The 20,105-nt window shown below is 37.0% G+C and overlaps 1 protein-coding gene across 2 annotated transcripts in view; it reads left to right on the top strand.

Annotated features, from left to right (window-relative positions):
• LOC136026962 (retinol dehydrogenase 11-like) overlaps positions 1-20,105 on the top strand; it is a 120,451-nt gene that overhangs the window by 15,220 nt on the left and 85,126 nt on the right. For both annotated transcript variants that reach the window (XM_065703827.1, XM_065703826.1), the window contains exon 3: positions 7,729-7,821. In XM_065703827.1, the coding sequence (XP_065559899.1) occupies positions 7,729-7,821 (93 nt within the window). The remainder of the gene's footprint in view (positions 1-7,728; positions 7,822-20,105) is intronic.

The raw sequence follows: 20,105 nt of genomic DNA, 5'->3' as shown, positions 1-20,105 counted from the left end.
GTTTTTTGAGATTTGTACCGCCTTCTCGATCAGTCCGTTGGATTTTGGGTATCCTGGGCTGGACGTGGTTAGTGAGATTCCCCACGTCTTGGCAAAATCGGTGAATTCTCTCGATGTGAACTGAGGTCCGTTGTCTGACATTAGCTGAGACGGTATGCCGTGTCGGGCGAAATGGGCCTTGAGTTTCTTGATGACTGCACTGGATGAGGTCGTCGGAAGCTTGTCGATTTCGAAAAAACGGCTGTGGTAGTCGACGGTTACCAAGAAACTGGCGCTTTTCCATTCGAAGAGATCGGTCGCAACCTTTTGCCACGGCAGCGTCTCGATGTTGTGGTTTATCATCGGTTCCTTTGAATTGCTTGGCATGTTGTTGGCGCATGTTTGGCACTTCGTTAGGTACCGCTCGACGTCTGCGTTGAGTCCTGGCCAATATACCAGCATTCTGGCTCGTTGTTTCGTTTTCTCGATTCTGAGATGGGCTGCGTGTAACTGCTGCAGTGTAGCTGCCTGCATATTCTTCGGGATGATCAGCCTTTCTCCTTTGAGTAGGATGCCTTTTTTGAAGGAGAGTTCATGCTGCAAGTTCCAGTATGCTAGGATGTTGGTTGGGCAGTCTTTTCTTGCACTCGGCCACCCCGCTTGGACCGTTTTGATCAGGGTACTCAGTTCTGAATCCTTTGTTGTTTCCACCCGGATCTCTTCGAGCTTCTGGTCACTGGCAGGTAGGTTTCGTACAACTTGGTGTACGTAGACATCTAGACTTTCTTCCAGTGTTGGATCCGCATCGCCCAGGTGTAGGCGGGATAGAGCATCGGCTACAGGAATTTCTGAGCCCGGTCGGAACTACAGGCTAAGGTCATAAGGCTGGAGCTGGAGCATTAATCTCTGTACTCGGGGTGGGGCCTTGTGGATAGGGTTTGCCACCACCGTTTCGAGTGGGCGGTGGTCAGTAGTAACTTCGACATGCCGGCCATAGAGATAATGGTGGAAATGTTTGCAGCCAAATACGATGGCGTACAGCTCTTTTTCTAGCTGGGAATATTTCTGCTCTGTTTTGCTGAGCGATCTCGATGCGTACGCTGTGACTTTCCCCTCCGAGACCAGGTGTGCATCAAGTTCGTGGCTAGAGGTGTCAACTATGAGTTCCACGTTGTTACTCTTGTGGTTGAAGAACGGGGTGTTGGATACTATGGAGCTCTTCAAGTCTTCTAGGATCTGTGTGTGTTCCTCTTCCCAGATGAACGGGTCTGCTTTAGTCAGGTCACGGAGTTTTTGTTCTTTGTTGAGAGACTTGGTATGTACTTGGCTAAGTAATTGATCATCCCAAGAAGTGTTTGGAGTTCTTCTCGGCATGATGGGCTTGGCATGTTGTTTATGGCACGGATCTTATCGGGGTCTGGCTGCATTCCTTCGGAGCTTATGACGTGTCCGAAGTACTTTACTCTGGATACTGAGAACTCGCACTTCTCTTCGTTGAATCGGATGCCCTTGACAAGGGCGCGTTCCAATATTGCTGCTAGGCGTTCGTCGTGTTCTTCTTGGGTGTCGCCATACACGATCATGTCGTCAAGGATGATTTCGAATCCTTCTAGGCCTTCGAAAGCGTCTTCCATTCGCCGCTGAAATTCATCTTGGGCTGAGATGATTCCGAAGGGCATTCGCTTGAGACGGTATCTCCCATAGATCGTGCTGAATGTCATGAGATAAGAAGAGTCGTCAGACAGCAGAATGGACCAGTAACCGGATCGGGTATCAAGGTTGGTGAATACTTTGGCTCCGTGTAGCTTCGAGGTGACATCATCCAGAGCGGGAATCGAGTAGTGCGGTCGCTTGATGGACTTATTTAGATCAACTGGATCTATGCACAGTCTTATGGAGCCGTCCTTCTTTTCTACCATTACCATTGAGTTAACCCATTCGGTCGGGGTCACTACTTTTTCTATGATACCTAGGCTTTCTAGGCGACTGAGCTCTGTCTTGAGCTTATCCTGCATAGCGGCGGGGACTCGTCGGGCTGGGTAGACGGTTGGCGTAGCGTTATCCTTTAGGTGTATGTTGCATTCTCCGTCCAGCTTTCCAATTCCTCTGAATACTTCTTTGTACTTTTCCTTCTGGTGCGGTACTTGGGAGGTTGCTACGCCTATGTTTAGGACTAGCTTGATCAGGTCCAGGTTGAGGCTAGAACGGTAGCCAATGATTGGGGAGGATGAGGTCTCGACTACGTAGAACTGCTGCGTGTTGCTCACGTTGTCTTTGTACCTACAGGATAGTTCACAGACTCCTGTTACTGGGATCCGTGCTCCACAATAGCTTGTGAGGTGCTTATTGGTGGGTTTCATGGTGGGCTTTGACGTGATGAGGTCAAAGTACTTCTTTGGGATGATATTCACCTGGGCTCCTGTGTTGATCTTAAATTGTACAGGGAACTGGTTGTTGATAGTCAGTGGAATAACTGCTTCGTCTTTGTTCATACTTTGCTCGATGGAGTAAAGGAAAACAGTTTCGTCGCCGGGGTTTGTATCTGCGGTGTCTTCATCAACTGCACTGACTGTCTTACTTCGACAGACCCTGGCAAAGTGGTTGGTCTTTTTGCATATGGAGCAGGTTTTCCCCTTTGCAGGACAGATATGTGAGGGGGAGTATGTTCCGCCACAGAAGTAGCATGCTTTACTCTTGGAGCTGCTTGCTTCTGTTTTTTTGTTTCTACCACTGTTCCGGTTTTGGTAGCGGAATATAGCGTCGATCTCTTATTTGATGGAGGCTGGCCTCGTTCCGTTGAATGTCTTGAGTTGAGCCTGGGTCGCTTCGTGGCTTCTGCACATAAAGGTTGCTTTATCCAGTGTGAGTTCATCACCTTCAGCCAAGAGCTTTTCACGCACGTTTTGGTTTTGGATTCCACATACAATTCGGTCCCGAACCATTTCATCTGGGTCTGAGTAGGAGCATGGTTTCACTAATGTCTTTAGATCTGTGATGTATTTTTCCACAGTCTCTGTGTCGTTTTGGTCTCGCTTCTGGAACAGGTATCGTGCAAAAACTGTGTTCTTCTGAGGTGAAGCATATGCTTTGAATTTAGCGAGGTAAGGTTCAATTTTATGCAGCTCCTCAGGTGCGACGTTGAAGGTGTTGAATATTTCCCGACCTTTTGCTCCAGCCCAGATGAGTAGGTAGGCACACTGTACTTTTTCTGTTTTGCCTGAAAGTGGCCCTGCAAACATCAGCTTAGCGTGTTCTTCGAAGCGGTCCCGTTCCTCTGAAAGGGAGTTGACCTCCCAGTTTATTGATGGCTGAAGGACGTCCATTGTTATTCAGATCCCACTTCTGACACCATGTAATGTCGTCTATTGAATAGGTTTATTGACCCAGGCTACCTACAAAAAAACATAACATGAAACTTCCATACAACGTAATATAAAAATACTACATTTACATTGTTTTTTTCAGATAATGCTAGAAAATCCTGCACCCCCTTCATTGAAATTTTCTTCCTCCATGAGAAGGTCCTCCACGAAAATTTCTTCCCACGTAACCCCCCCCCCCCTCAACTCTCCACCCTAAACCAAAAAAATCACCCTGAAAACGTCTGTACACTTCCCAGTAACCATTACTATATGTAAACACAGGTCAAAGTTTGTAACTTGCAGCCTCTCCCACGGGGACTGCGGGGGAGTAAGTCGTCCCTAAAGACATAGTTATTAGGTTTTCGACTATGGTGGATAAAATGGCTATCTCAGAATTTTGATCCGGTGACTTTTGGGAAAAAAGGAGCGTGGGAGGGGGCTTATGTGCCCTCCAATTTTTTGGTCGCTTATAAAGGGCACTAGAAGTTTAATTTCCGTTAGAATGAGCCCTCTCGCGACATTCTAGGGCCACTCAGTCAATACGATCACCCCTGGGAAAAAAAAACAAAAACAAAAAAGCAAACAAAAAAAAAAACAAATAAACACGCATCCGTGATCTGTCTTCTGGCAAAAATGCGAAATTCCACATTTTTGTAGGTATGAGCTTGAAACTTCTACAACAAGGTTTTCTGATATGCTGAATCTGATGGTGTAATTTTCGTTAAGATTGTATGACTTTTAAGGGGTGTTTCGCTCTTGTTTCCCAATATTTTCTAAAATTAGGCAAATTTTTTCAGGCTCGTAACTTTTGATGGGTATAACTGATCTTGATGAAACTTATATATTTAAATCAGCATTAAAATGCAATTCTATTGATGTAACTATTGGTATCAAAATTCCATTTTTTAGAGTTTTGGTTACTTTTGAGCCGGATCGCTCCTTACTACAGTTCGTTACCATGAACTGTTGGATTCAGACGGTGGGGTAATGCTGACCTTGTTTTTAGTAATTTTTATTCCTATTAAATTTGAATTGGCGATTTATTTTAATCTTTGGTAGTTTTGAATAGATTAAATATTGAATAGATTAATCATCTATTCACCGATAGCAGCATCTAGTTATGTTTGATGTGATTATACCTTTTATTTTTGTTCTGTGGGTTTCATTTAGACATTCATAGCAAATATTTAGTCTTTTTATTAAACTTGACACCAGAGTGAAAATTTTGGCTACTAAGCGTATTGCCTCGAAGCTCAAAAATTTTCATCTGACCTTACATTCTTATGTGTGAACCTGGAGTGGGGGGGGGGGTTGCTCCCTGTAAAATTTATCCAAAATATCTCAATGGGAAAATCCAAAATTTATAAGGTGAAAAACAAACCCTTTTTCTTCGATTTGAGACCTTTTCTTAAAGAAATAATTTCTCTGATACCCCCTCCGAAATTTTTACATCGTTAGCCTGCCTATGAGTTTTAAATTTGCAGAAAAATAGTCTGCTGACACCGTTTTCAAAAATTTTTGCTTCGTTAACCTCTTCGTTAGATCATAAGTTTGCAAATAAAACGAAATGAAAATATAGAAAAACAGGTATAATAATTCAAATAAGACAGTCGAAGTTACGGCAGAGTCACGACGTAGGCAATAATGCTCCTAAACCAATGAATCAAAAAAATGAAAAAAAATGAAAATAACAAAAAAGCTTTTTCTCACTAATAATAATAAAATTACGAATGCTTCGGCCTCACGTCTGAAAGCCTTTATCAACGGGTAAAAGTAAAAAAAAACAAAACAAAACAAACTAAACTAAAAAAACATAAAGAAAAGAAAAAACAACAACAGAAACGATAGAAAACTCTTATCTTAATAACGTCCAAAATGAAAATGTGGTAAGTTTTTTCATATTGGACACCACTAAGATATAAGTTTTTATCTTTTGTCTTTTTGTTGTTTTCTTTTCTTTATATGTTTTGTTTAATCTAGTTGAGTTATGTGTCCTCCGTTAACAAAAGTTTCTGAACGTAAAGCTAAAATATTCTAACTTTAGGGGAAAATTTTTGTGATTTTCAGCTGTCTTATTTGAAATATTAGGAATTATGAATTTTATTTTTCTTTACATACAAAACCAAAACACATCTTCTACAAAATGCTGCCGCGCTAAGAAAGACTTTACAGTTTTGTAGACGCACGGAAGTAACAAGTAATAATTTATATTCCATTACAAATCGCAGCATAACCATAATCAACTCAAACTTCAAATAAATCTCTCTCATTTAAACATTCAACACATTATTCAACACCCCACCACAGCAAAAAAATCTTTCATTCTCCCTCCCCCCAAAAATTGCCCTTTATCACACTCCACAGACCCCGTCCCTGCCCTTCCCCCCATAAAAAAACAACAAACTTTCATCAATTTGTAACAAATGATCTTTTAATTTTTTCTTGAATGAAAGCAGATGTTCAGCCGTCCTAGTACTCACTGGCAACTTAATCCAAATAAGCGGACCCTTATATCATACAGTAAATGCTGATCTAACTATACCTGCTGACTCAATTGCTATATCATCGCCATTTCTCGTTTCATAATCATGGATTTGGTTATTCAAACAATAAAATTTCTTAAAAACTGCAGGGACTAGATCATTTATACACTGATACACAAATATAGAAGCTTGAAAATCTCTGATTTGTCCAACATTTAACAGATTCAGGGATTTATAACAAGCAATAGTTTCATGCACTTCTTTAACATATTTACCAATAATCCTAGTCGCTTTATTCTGAAGAACTTACACTCGCTTATTATTAGTAAAATAATTGCTACTCTAGATAAAGCAATCATAAGCTATATACGGGGCAAATAATGAATAATGAAGCGTAAGAAAAATCTTCTGTGATAAGAAATGTTTAAAACGTCGAAGTATTCCTACACCACGGGCAATCTTAGCGGAAATAGCTTCATTATGATTTCTCCACGACAGATGACAATCCACTATGAATCCTAGGTAACACAGTTTACCAACCTGCTGAACTGGCTTTCCATACAGTTTAACCAGGCCATTTAAATCAACAGGAGAACCCACTCTACTGTAAGTCTTCAAAAATGTCTTACTCACATTAACACATAGAAAGCTTACATTCATGAAAACTTTGAATCTTTCCAGTTCACGATTTTTTTTACTTACCAACTCGTCTGTAGACTTTCCAAATAAATTCAAAGCAGTGTCATCAGCAAACGATATAGTGCAGGCTTCCTTCAGGTAAAAATGTGTGGAATCAACATACACTAAATATAATAATGGTCCGAGCACTGACCCTTGAGGTACTCCGCACCTAATCAAAAACGCCTAAGATATAACATTAATAATTACAACTCTAAGCGATCTCCCTGTTAGGTAGCTGTTAAACCATTCTAAACAATTTCCACGAATTCCTAGTGATTCCACCATTTCAATCAACACTTTAAAATCTACAGTATCGGACGCTTACGGACCTCAATTAAAATAGACATTGGTATATCACCTCTCTCAAACACATTATTCACGAAATCAACAAGGTGTTGCAAAGCATGCGTTGTAGAACGCCCTTTACGGATGCTAAACTGTGTTTCTTTTAATAATTCATTATTTCGTAGGAAAGTATAAAGTCGACTCTCTACTAGTTTCTCAAATAGCTTTGAGAATAAGTGAAGAATAGATATCAGCCTCCAGTTTTGAATTTCTTTTTTGCAACCACCTTTATGAAGGGGTATTAGCTTTGCTGTCTTTAGTTGCTCTGGAAATTTTCCTGTTCTTAGTGACAGATTAATAATAAAAAGTAGACAAGGAAGTATAGATCCAGCAACAACTTTGAAGCCACTAAGAGATAATCCATCAACTCCAGCAGAATTTCGTTTCAAAGACAATTTTCTCAAGCTCTTTACTAGTACAGGGTTCAAGCAAAAAAATAATTAAAACGGTGGTGAATATCGTTATAGGAATTTATTCTGATTTTTGTATAATTTTGTGACAAGTTTTGGGTGGAGTTTGCTGAAACTTTTGGAAAAGTAGTAGAAACGTATTTCTTGATAATATGTATCTGAAAACCCGGAATTTATGGAAACTATTGTTTTCAAAATCTTTATAACCGTTGGGGTGGGAAGAAAAGGGTTAATACTATCTTTGTCTTTTCTGTACGACTGCTAATTATATTCTTTTCTGTAATCTCCTTTTAAAGCTTAGCTTAATAAAGATGTCTTTTTGTCTAAGCGTTTTTACAGCATTCTTTCCTCTATTGTTTGAATTCCAATTTCCAGTGATCCTTTATTCATTTTTTCTAAAGCCTGAGGCAATTTTGAGAAGCGTTTCTAATTCTTTTCTAATTCTAATAAATTGCTGTTCTGTTTTAGGAATTGGATTGGAAGTAATGAGAAACTTGGCTTTCAGAGGGGCGAAAATCTACATGGCTGTTCCAGACGTTGACAATGCTAAAGTTTTAAGAGGTATAATTTGAACTGGGGTTATATACGAAAGGTACTATATGAAGAAGAAGAATATGAAAAATGTATTAAGTTGTAATTTAAATACATTCCAAACAAAAATAAACGAGAAATAATGATCAGCACACCAAAAGCAATGCTGATGAGATTTCTCTGCTAAATTATACAATGAATAAATAAAAAGAAAACAGAAGAAAATAAACAAAACTGATGAGTGAACTATATATTGGGACAGAAAATATAAAACACGACATAATCATTACACACGTGATATGAACCCTGTCGAATATAAAATACCGGTGCCAGGTTAGCCTACACTACTATTCGAGTTATAGGCTAATACCTATAGCATAAAACCTTCTAGAAGATCTGGTAACCAGGATAAAGTGCAATGATTAATACCATGTCTCAGCATGATTATGATAAAAACTTCCCACTGCCATGCCTGGAAAGTCGGGTTGGAGTAGGGTTGTACGTATGCGGACATAACCGAGTAGAAGTTATACCAGGAAATGAAACCTTGTTAAGATCTTAATTTGGTAGCTCTATGAGAAATAAGCCTACCAAAACCTGAACCAACACTCCCAAAACGCATTGAATGCAATCTTACTGTATCTATCACCCTTGCCAAGGAATAAGGCTAAATGAAGGCTCGGTAGTATAGAAGCCTAACTTACTTCTATTAAGTTTACGCAAGCAAAACTAACTCAATTGGTAAAATAGTTTTTTGAAGCCAAGGGGGAGCGATAAAAGGAAAAGAAAACACAATTCATCTGGAGAAAACAACGAAATTCAAAGTAATACTGACCAGAGGAACAATAATTTGTCAGGACTTTTCACTGGTTATCTGATTTAGCCAAATTCAGAGGCAAGGGTGACTCACCCTCACGAAATTTGAAGGTTACTGAATTTTCACGACTAGAGTTAGCATTGATTTATCTATGCAATTAACTATTACGGAATTATTTAAGAGAAGAAACGGGAAATTACGAAAAGACCAAAACGAAATTACGGAAAGACTAACAGGAAAAGGAGATTTGCAAAGAGGAAAGGGTACATTCGTTTAAAGAGAATAATTAGGAATTTTACCACCCCCGACATCCCCCACTAAGATAAATGACGACGACCGCATCCATTTTGGTCAATATGAAGTAAAAGAAGATCTTTCTCTTTAAGAGAGAGATACCGAATTGCTTAATTCAGATGAATCCCCCTGTCCCTTTTTGCAATTTATTTTTTCCATGTTGTAAACCGTTTAAACTCTCTTTTCATAATATTCCTTTTTTTTCTTAAACAATTATATGATAGTTATTTGAATGGATGAGTCACTGTTAGCTAAATTTCTCAAAATTCAGTAAGCTTCAAATTTTGTAAGGATCAGTCATCTTTTCCTCGTATTTTGGCTTAGTTAGATATCAAATAGTTTGTGGTAATGAACTGTAAGTAAGGAGCGACCCGGCTCAATTGTAACCGAAACTCTAAAAAAACTGAATTTTGATGCAAAAAGATATATAAAAAGAATCGTATCGTTCTGCTGATTTAAAATATACGAGTTTCATCAAGTTTAGTCCTACCCATCAAAAGTTACAAGCCGGAGAATATTGGTTTTATTTTCGTAAAAAGGGAGAAACGCCGCCAAAAAGTAATAGAATCTTAATGAAAATCATATCATCAGGTTCAGTGTATCAGAGAACCCTATTGTAGAGATTTCAAGTTCCGATTTTCTTCAATGTGGAATTTTGTATTTTTCCCCAGAAGAAAGATCACAGATGTGTTTATTTGTTTTTTGTTGTTGTTGTTTTTTTCCAGGGGTGATCGTATTAACCCAGTGGTCCTAGAATGTTGCGAGAGGGCTCATTCGAACGGAAATTAAAATTTTTAGTGCACTTTTAAGTGACCAAAAATTGGAGGGCAACTACGCCCCCTCCCACGCCATTTTTCCCAAAGTCATCACGCCATTTTTCCCAAAGGATCAAAATTTTGAGATTGTCATTTTGTTCAATATAGTCGAAAAATCTCATGGACGAATTTTTCATGGGGGAAGAGGATTTCTATGGAGAGGATGCTGGTTTTCCCAGCATTTTTAAAAAAACAATCTGAAATTAAATTTAAAAACATAAGTCTTTTCAACTGAAATTAAGGAGTAACATTAAAGCTTAAAATGAATAGAAATTATTACGTATGTGAGGGGGTTTGTCCCCTTGTCAATATCTCGCTCTTTACGCAAAAGTGCTTTTAGTAACTTCAAGAGAGCTATTTATTGTAATTAGACGGCTTTTGGGATTCAGGGGGCATTCTTAAAGAATTGGAAGTCAATTCAAATTTTAGCATAAAGAGCGAGGTATTGACGAGGAAGTGAACACCCTCTTACGTATATGAGAGAGTTTCTTTTCTTCGTCAGTACCTCGCTCTTTACCCTAAAGTTAGAATTTTGTTAAATAATGGCTGCAAGTTATGAAATTTGCCCATTGTTTACATATAGTATTGGTTATTGGGAAGCATACAGAAATAACAATAATTTGTTTGTGTTAATTTTCGACCAATTTTAGCATTTAACGTTATCTTAAGCAGCTTCTTAACTATGATTTTTATGTGATAATAAACCAAAGGTATTGTATGTTTTTGGCTTTGGTTTTTATTAAATAAAAAAAAGAAAAAAAAAAGAAAAGAAAAAAAAAAGAAAATTACTATATATATGATGGGGGTTGCTCTTTACGCTATTGTTTGACTTTTTGGTACAATCAGTTAAGAATGACTCGTGACACACAAGGACCGTTTAATTAGAGTAATAAATTTTTTTACAAATTCACAAACATTTTAGCGTAGAGAGCGAGGTACTGAGGAGGGGACAACTCCCTAATATACGTAATAACAACCGAAAGAAAAATCAGAGAAAATTGTGGTTCAAACAGTTCGTGGTAACGAACTGTAAGTAAGGGGCGACCCGGCTCAATAGTAACCGAAAATCTAAAAACGGTTTAAAAAAGGATTTTAATAAAAATAGATATATTAAGGAAATAAGCTTTTTATGCTGATTTCAAATATATAAATTTCATTAAGTTTAGTCTCACCCATCAAAGGCTATAAACATGTGAACATTTTCGTGATTTTCGAAAAAAGGAGAAAACATCCCTTAAAATTCAAGTGATCTTAATGAAAACCACACCATCAGATTCAGCGTATCAGAAAACCCTGCTATATAGGTTTCAAGCTCCTATCTGCAAAAATGAGGAATTTCCTATTTTTTTGCCAGAAGAAAGATCTCGGATGCGTGTTTATTTTTTATTTTTTTTTCTCCAGAGGTGATCGTATCAACTAGTGGTCCTAGAATATCAGAAAAGGGCTCATTCGACCGGCAATTAAAAGATTCAGTGCCCTATTTAAACCGCCAAAAAATTGGAGGGCAACTAGGCCACCTCCCAGCCACTTTTTTTCCTGAAATCGTTTGATCAAAATTTGAGATAGCTATTTTGTTCCTTATAGTTGAAAGACCCAATAACTATTACTTTGGGTATAACATGAGGCCCCCCTCCCGCCAGCAACAACCCCTGGGGAAAGGTCGTTAAGTTATAAAATTTGCCCATTGTTTATGCATAGTATTTGTTATCGGGATGCATGCACACATTTTTGGGTGGGGGAAGGACAAATTTTCTGCTAGGGGTTTTTCCACGGGGATATTTCTATGGGGAGGGAAGTTTCCAGGGAGTGAATCTGTCAGGGAAAATTATATCTTTGCCAGAATTCTTATACAAGATTGTTTTTATAGGTCTTGCTTTCCCTTTTCCGTCTCAATTTTACTCGCGGAGTGGTTAAGAGTTATTGTCCGGGGTAAATTTTCACCAGGTATGAATTATCTAGAGGACATTTCTCCTTTTAGTTGGAGTCAGATTTCCTGGCATTACTTAAAAAACGATCAGAAAGTAAATAAAAAAAAAACTACTGAAAGTAAGGAGTAACAAAAATTATACCGTATTTTAAAGGGGCTGTCCCCTCCTCAACGTCTCGCTCTACGCTAAAGTTTGACTCTCTTTTCCACACCTTTATTTTTTAAAACAGTAAAAAAACTTTAGCGTAAAGAGTGAGTTATTGAGGAGGGGACAGGCCCTTTCATATAAGGAATAATTTCTGTTTGTTAAAAGTATTAATGTCGCTCCTTACTTTCAGTTAAATTTTTTTTTTATATTTGATCCAGTTAAAAGTCCATGCAAATAATTGTTCCTCCTATCTGTGTTGCTCTAACTTTCGCTGTTTTCTGTAATAGGTCATATTTTTGTTTTCTTTGATTGCATTCTCTTAATTTTGAAGTATTAACTGAATTTTATTGTACAAATTTTTATTGTTATTTTTATTTTTTATTGTTTGAATTTTTGTTTTTATTTTTTTTAATTTTTTTTATTTTTTATTGTCAAATTTTTATTTTTATTGTTTGAATTTTGAAGTATTGTTGTAATTTTCATAATTTGTTTGACCAGTAGAGTAAGAATTTTTCCCGCGAACGTGAATTTAATAGAGTAAGTTTGGTCTTTGTATTACCAAGAATTCATTTAGCCTTATTCTGTGGCTAAGGTCGTAGATGTAGTAAGATTGCATTTGGTGTGTTCTGGGGGTGTTAACCCTCAAGTTTTGGTAGTTGTATTCCTCGGTTGAGAGGACAAGACATAGCTAACATATATAGGTTTTAATGGGGCTTCGTGCTCGGCTATAGTTTTTGCTGTATTATGCCTACGTACGCACACCCCTGCTTCAACATCACTTCCCTAGCATGGTATCCAGAAATAGTCTTGAACTATATTTAAGGGCAGTGACAGTTATAGAAAGTTCATTGGGCTCCAAGAACTTCGAGACGATTCTAGACTATAGATTTTGGTCTATAACTGTGTCCTATTACTTTTTCGAGCCGAACAGTAGTGTAGGCTACCCTCGTGACTATTGTGGTTTACTTGGCACTGATGGAAGCAATGCATACCCGGAATGTCTGAATATTTGGGCTAGATTTAGCCCACAAAAATAATCTATAGCAGCAACAAAAAAATGTCACGACTTAAAAAAGTTAGAAACTAGCTGCCTAACCCTAAACTAAGCGCCTTTTCTTCGAAAAAAATAACACTTTAAATTTTGAATATAGTGGTTAGGGAAAATTCATGGGTCATTGCCTGTATAGGCATTTATTTGGTAAAAGATTAGGAAGCCATAATTTAGCAATATGTCGTTTTTCCCCGGGTGGGGGAAAGTTAAGAAATTGTTAAATTTACAACCAAGGAGGCAATGATTTCGTGTAAATTAGCGAATTTCTTCATTTTTGAGTAGGGATAAAGGAGTAGAGTTTTCACGTGTATAAGTGAATATTTTAGGGCTGTAAGAAAGCATAAAAGAGAGTAAACTTTCATTATTTAGTGAAGATTCTGCTTAACTAAACAATAAATAATAAAAAAACACTCTATTCTGCTTGCCATATCAGGGTAAGCAGAGTAACTTGCCCTGTGCAATTCACAATCCAGCTAATCCAGTATATATTTTCGTTGAGTGTTGACAAGTTTGCTTGTATCCTTTCTTTTGTTTCCTTAGCATTCTGGCTTTTCAGAAATGTGTTTTGCGTGAGGTGATATATTTGATTGTCCTCCATTTTTGTTTTAGCTGAAAGAATGGAAGATTGAATATCATGTCTTTATTAACTATTGGTCCATATATAACAAATTAATATATAAATATAATACCTATTAATAGTATCATATTACATATTATTATGTAATTATTATACATATTATTATAATTAATACATACTATTATAGTATTATATTACATATATTGATAATACATATTAATATATACATATTAACATATTTAATATAATAACAATATTATATTAAATACCGCCATTTTTGTTGTGTAACATTTATTGTGTTCGTGCCACTTTAAATTGTTTAAGAGATTGGATTACAGTCCAAGATAAAATTTATTATCGTATTTTTTAAGTTTGATTTTACTGGTTAGGTGAGAAAATGCGTACTGAGCAGGAAAATTTTTAATTTCAAGATGTTCAGTGACTGTTTAGTTGTAAGAGTGATAGCTCTTGCTCAGGTCGTAGTTCTCGGAAATATAGCAGCTAAGAGTTTCTCTGGAAACTGCTAGACCAAACGAAAAATGATAAGGTTATAAAGAAGACAGACCATCAGGCTTGGACCTCTTGATAAACCTCTTGATAGGGCTAGTAAAGCTTGATGGAAATATGTTTTGGAGGATTCTGTCGTCACAGGTATTGTCCCAGAAAAAGTTAGTACTGTTTCTCAAGCACCATCTCAAAATATATTTAAAGGTAATAGACCCTTAATTTGTACATACAATTCCCATAGAACTCAAGTTCGGTTAGAAAATAATTTATCTTGCTTTAATGAACTTCCTTATTACCAGATTTGGAATAATGAGAAATAGCAGCCCGTAGATTATTAGAGTCTGTGATTCTTCTGAAAAAGATTCTTCTGAATCTAGGAAATGAAACGTACCAACCCTCAAATCGTAGAAAGAAAAAACCTAGTATGCTAATCCTGATTGAAGAGTATTTGACTGTTCCCTCCGTATCTAGAAGTGCTGGAGACATAAACCCTCAACTTTTAGAACTGATATTCTTAGCTTGCCAATTAAGAATGCAAATCTTTTAATCATCTGTGTATTTTCACACGATATTCATTTGGAGTGTTGAGTCATCAACATGAAACAGCTACAAGTTCTATGACACTAAGAGCGGGCGCGGTAACCGGCAGGCGAGAGGAGGAGGTGGGAAAGGCCAAGTTACCCGGAGATTTGGCACATGAATCCCACAAGAAACGGGATGGGCATGGTAGCTCTTAGGAGAACTGGGACATGGGAAATGCCGAGCCAACCGGTCTAAGAGATAAAACATATATGACTTCTGTGACAATGGGGTGGGTATGGTAACCCCATAAATGAGATGGTGAAACGGGAAAGGTCAAGCCATCCATCCTGAGAAACGAAGCTTTTGGTATTCTGGCTCCGAATGAAAAGAATTCTGTAATTCGTGGATTTTCCTGTTGCCTAAATTCTGAGAAAGGTATGCTCTAAGTCTCACGCTGCAAAAATGAGGCGGCAATAAAGAAGCACAAAATTAAGTTCAACACACTTACAAAAAAACAACAAAAAAAAAAAAAACGCTGAGATTTTATAAATAAGGCACCAAGTTTGCCAGTTCAGGTTGTAAATAAGTTTACGGTAGATGATATCCCTCGAAAAGTTAGAGAAATCAAAATCATGTACAAAACTTCTAATGTGGAAATTCACTTCTCATTTCGAGATGATTTGTTTGTTCCTCCTATGAAATTAGGCAAATTTGAAAGAGAAAAGAGGTTTGCAGGGATTTTTTTTGGATTTTTAAATTCAGTCTGTGCTTGGTATTTTTTTTAGGGTTCCATTTTTATCAGTCTGCAGTTGCAGGCTCAAGGGGGATTATGGTGTCGCTACCCTCTTAACAGAAAGAAATATTTTAACAGAATAAAAAAATACTTTACAGAATATTTTAACAGAAAATTCTACGGAATATTCTGTAGGTTGAATGGGAATTTCAACAATGAGTGTTGGAAGAGTAAGGTGGCAATAATTAGGTTGTTGGATTCGATGAGCGTGGGAAGGGGTTGGAGGTTACCAGCGCACTTAACCTTGGAGAGTGGAGGGGAGGCGTCCGTCTTAGAAACCAGAAACAAAAGATGTTAGTCAGACCCTCAGCCAATAACTGATTGTGGCCGATCATGACCAAAATTGGTTATCTTGCCAAAGCGTAGTCTTTCCCAACAATAATCACTGGGGCTGCTCTCTCCCATTAGTGTCTGATCCTCCCACAGGTGTATCCTCTAGCCCGGGGGTGGAGGTTACGGGGGACACTTAATCTTGAAGGATCATGGGGAAAGCTCCTTTTTGGAAACCAGAGATTTTGGCTAGAGCTTACAGCCAAGAATTAATTGTGGCCTTTTGTGGACAAAATTGGTTAGCTTGTCTAAGCCAAGCTTTTCCCAACTGCGACCCCTGAGGGTAATTTCTCTCATTACCAGTTAGTACCTATCCTCCCTGCACATATATCCTCTAGCCCTTTACCCGATTTTCACCCTCAATTTTTATCGATAGTTGTATTCCATCTGCTGTCCTATGGGTTGGGACCCAGGAAAAATGACTTCATGTTGCCTTGTAACAGTACCCCGCCCCCCTTGCCCCAGTTATTCCCAAGATGCTTGGTAATGCTTACTAACACTACTTTAGAATTATGCCTTGGGGATGTTCAGATTTGCTGTATATATGAAGTTGTTTTCGCTAATAAGAAGCTAGCGAAGCCATTACATGATGACGCCTGGGGCCGTCCCAGTCACTAGAGCTCATTTATCGGTAACTGTCAAATGTAACTTCGAGAGAGCAAGAAATTTTTTTTTCTTTGATGGTGCTAGAAGCATTTTATCACGAAAATACTGAGAACTCGTTAAATTCTTCTTTCCTGTTGGTGGGTCGTTTAGTATGTGAATCCCCCCTCAGACGGCGGGCCATGTTCGACTGTCCCTTCATCTGATAAGAGCACGGTAATTTCACCCTTCATCCCAGCTCATGCAAGCGCAAGTCTCGGCAATATGAGCCCAATTCATGTATGCCCATTATTCTAATAGCCCAGTAACTGAAACACTCTGGAAGGTAATGGAGCTTCAGTCAGGTTATGTCCGTGCCAAGCAGAAATGGTATTCCATAAACTTGGAGGAAGATGTCAAGGGGCACGAAAGACGATAAGAAGAAAGGCGGAAAATTCAAAGGTTTGGTTCTGAGAGAGAGAGAAAGTTTTTTTTTTACTTAAGTAATTGAAAATCTCAGCTTTAAACCTGTAAAATTGATATTGAAACAAAACCATTTTCCTTTTTTTCATTATTTTAATGCTTATTAAAAAAATGAAAAAAAATAAAGATGTGTGAAGAAAGATCCATTGTTATAGTAAACAAAAGCTGTGAAGAATACGTATAGAACCCATTCTGATCTTTGCTTTGAAAAAGAAACGTTTTTGTTTCATTTCTAAGTGGTTAAAACTGCTGAGAGGCGTTTTCTTGGTTTTCTGCTGTGCTGGTAAAATCTTTTAGAACTGTGTTTTGTAATATATAAAAAAAAGTTTGTCTTGGGGAAACTATTTTGTCTCCTTTTGATGTGCTTAATATTGTGGCGACCCTTGTCGTGTGGCACTTATTTTGTAAGTTTTTAGTCGTAAGTTGTTAGTTATTATTTATTAGTTGTAAACTAATATTATATTAATTATTATATTAATTATTATATTATTAATTATTACATTATTAATTATTATATTATTAATTATTACATTATTAATTATTATATTATTATTTAATTATTGTTATACTTAATTATTTAATTATTATTTTATCATTATTAAATTAATAAATAATAATATTAATTATTATTATTTATTACTATTGTTTATTAGTCGTAGGCAGATATTAGTTGTAAACTTTATATGTTTGTTGCTCCTTCTTAATAATAATTTATTCTTTAAATTTCCCATATATGCCTTCTAACAGAAATAGAATAATCCTAGAAGAGTCTCTTTTTAGATATTATTGAAAGATGGAGGTAAAAAACTGACCTTTTTCCTAACTTATATCAAACATCTTACTACACGATGCTCTTTAAATGTTTCATCGTTCAATTTTGATTAGTTTTGTCTTTTGATCTTTTGTCCCTTTGGATTAAATTTCTTTTCCCATGAATAAACTCGTTGTTAATTTTTTGTTCCCCGTAAGATAAGATTTTGTTATTTTCGTTAGAGACAGGACGTTGTTACATACTCCTTGTTGACAGTAATTTGTTGCTTAGCCATTTTTACTTGTGCGCCAGAGTTCTTGTTATCCTCCATATTCTGCTGTTATCTCCCTTATGGTCGATCCTATTGTAAGGAGATAAAAGAACTGCCCATTCTCATTACGATAAGTGTTGTTAGTACCTTCTTAATCTCCGACATAGGGCCAGTAATTCCAGAGTATCATCAAAGTACGGAACTTTTGCCTCTTTTATCGATGTTATTAAAAGGCTAACGTTTGTTATTGATTAAATAAAAAAAACAAAAAAAAACAAGTTTTTCCAACTGAAACTACGGAGTGACATTAAAACTTAAAACGAACAAAATTATTCCGTATATGAAAGGGGCTCTCCGATCCGATCAGAGCAGGATGCCGAGGGTGGGATAGCCCCTTTCACATACAGAATAATTTCTGTTCGTTTTAAGTTTTAATATGGCTCTTATTTTTAGTTACTTAAAAAGGCAACTAGAACTTTTTATTTTGAATAATTAAAAGGAAATTTGCATATATTTTTTTTGCTAAATGGCTTTCTCAGAGTTTTGATCGTAAGATTTTGAGAAAAAAGGAGCGGGGGAGTGGGCCTAGTTACCCTCCAATTTTTTGGTTACTTAAAAATGCAGCTAGAACTTTTAATTTTAAGAACATTTTTAGTAGTAAAAATACACGTAACTTACGAATTATATTCCGTAACGAACTTCTAAATTCGTATGTTTTTATTACATATATGAGGAGGTTTGCTCACTCGTCAATACCTCGCTCTTTACACTAAAGCTTGAATTTTGTCCCAATTCGTTAAGAATGACCCCTCAATCACAAAGGTTGTAGAATAAATAGTTGAAATCAATAAAATCACTTTAGCGTAAAGAGCGAAGTATTAGGAGGAGGTGAACCCCATCATTTGCGTGATAATTTCTGTTCGTTTCAGGTTTTAATGCTGCTCCTTACTTTCAGTTGAAGAAACTTATTTCATATTTATTTTTTCATTGCTCTTTAAAAAAATGCTAAAAAATCCTGCGTCCCCTTCATGGAAATTCTCTTCTCTCATGACAAATTCCTCCATGGAAAGTTCCCCCCGCATAACCCCCTACCCGCAACCCATCCCCCAACCAAGAAAATCCCCCTGAAAGTGTCTGTACACTTTCCAATAACCATTACTATTTGTAAACACTGGTCAAAGTTTGTAACTTGCAGCCCCTCTCACGGGGACTGTGGGGAAGTAAGTCGTCCCCAAAGACATAGCTTTTAGGTTTTTGACTTTGATGAATAAAATAAAAAGTGAGCGTGGGAGGGGGCGTAGCTGTCCTCCAATTTTTTGGGTCACTTATAAGGGCACTAGAACTTTTAATTTCCGTTAGAATGGGCCCTCTCGCGACATTCTTGGACCACTGGGTCGATACGATCACCTCTGGAAAAAACAAAAAAAAAACAACAAGTAAACACACATCCGTGATCTGTCTTGTGGCCAAAAATACAAAATTCCACATTTTTGTAGATATGAGCTTGAAATTTCTATAATAGGGTTCTCTGATACGCTGAATCTGATGGTTTGATTTTAGTTCAGATTATATGACTTTTTAGGGGTGTTTTCCCCTATTTTCTAAAATAAGGCAAATTTTCTCAGGCTCGTAACTTTTGATGGGTAAGACTAAACTTGATAAAAGTTGTATATTTAAAATCAGCATTAAATTGCGATTGTTTTGGTGTAACTATTGGTATCAAAATTGGTATCCGTTTTTAGAGTTTCGGTTACTATTCGCTCCTTACTACAGTTTGTTACCACGAACTGTTTGATTTGATATTGGGAAGCATACATACATTTTTTTTGTTGGGGGATTTTCTGCTGGTGGGATCTTCCACGAGGAGAATTTTCCCTGGGAAGAGAAGTTTCTGGGGGGGGGGTGGAATCTCCAGGAGAAATTTTGCACTTTGGGACTTTGCCAGAATTCCCATACGGAATAATTCTAAATTGATTTATTTTTTCTGCGCCGAATCAGTTTTACATGTGAAGATGTTAAGGGGAATTGTTCGGGGGAAATTTTTACCGAGTTAGAATTGTCTAGGTTTGACTTTTTCTCACAACTATTCTTTTTAAAACAGTAAAAAACTTTAGCGTAAAGAGTGGGGCGTTGATGAGGAAGCAGCCCCTTTCATATAAGAAGTAATTTCGGTTCGTTTTAAGTTTTAATGTCGCTCCTTACTTTCAGTTAAAAAAAAACTTGTTTTTTTTATATTTAATTATCTGAATGTTTTTGAATCAATGCATGTTTTGATTTTGGCTCTCCGCAGAGGAATAATTAAAACGAATTTTGCATATTTATTTTTTTGGCTAAATGGCTTTCTCATAATTTTGATCGAATGATTTTTCAAACAGTTGGTGGTAACGAACTGTAGTAAGGAGCGAACCGGCTCAATAGTAACCAAAACTCTAAGAGTCGCATTTTA

This window comes from Artemia franciscana, chromosome 5, assembly GCF_032884065.1.
Source record: "Artemia franciscana chromosome 5, ASM3288406v1, whole genome shotgun sequence".
Lineage (NCBI taxonomy): Eukaryota > Metazoa > Arthropoda > Branchiopoda > Anostraca > Artemiidae > Artemia > Artemia franciscana.
The sequence above is the reverse complement of the archived record's forward strand: the minus strand, read 5'-3'. Positions and strand labels throughout refer to the sequence as shown.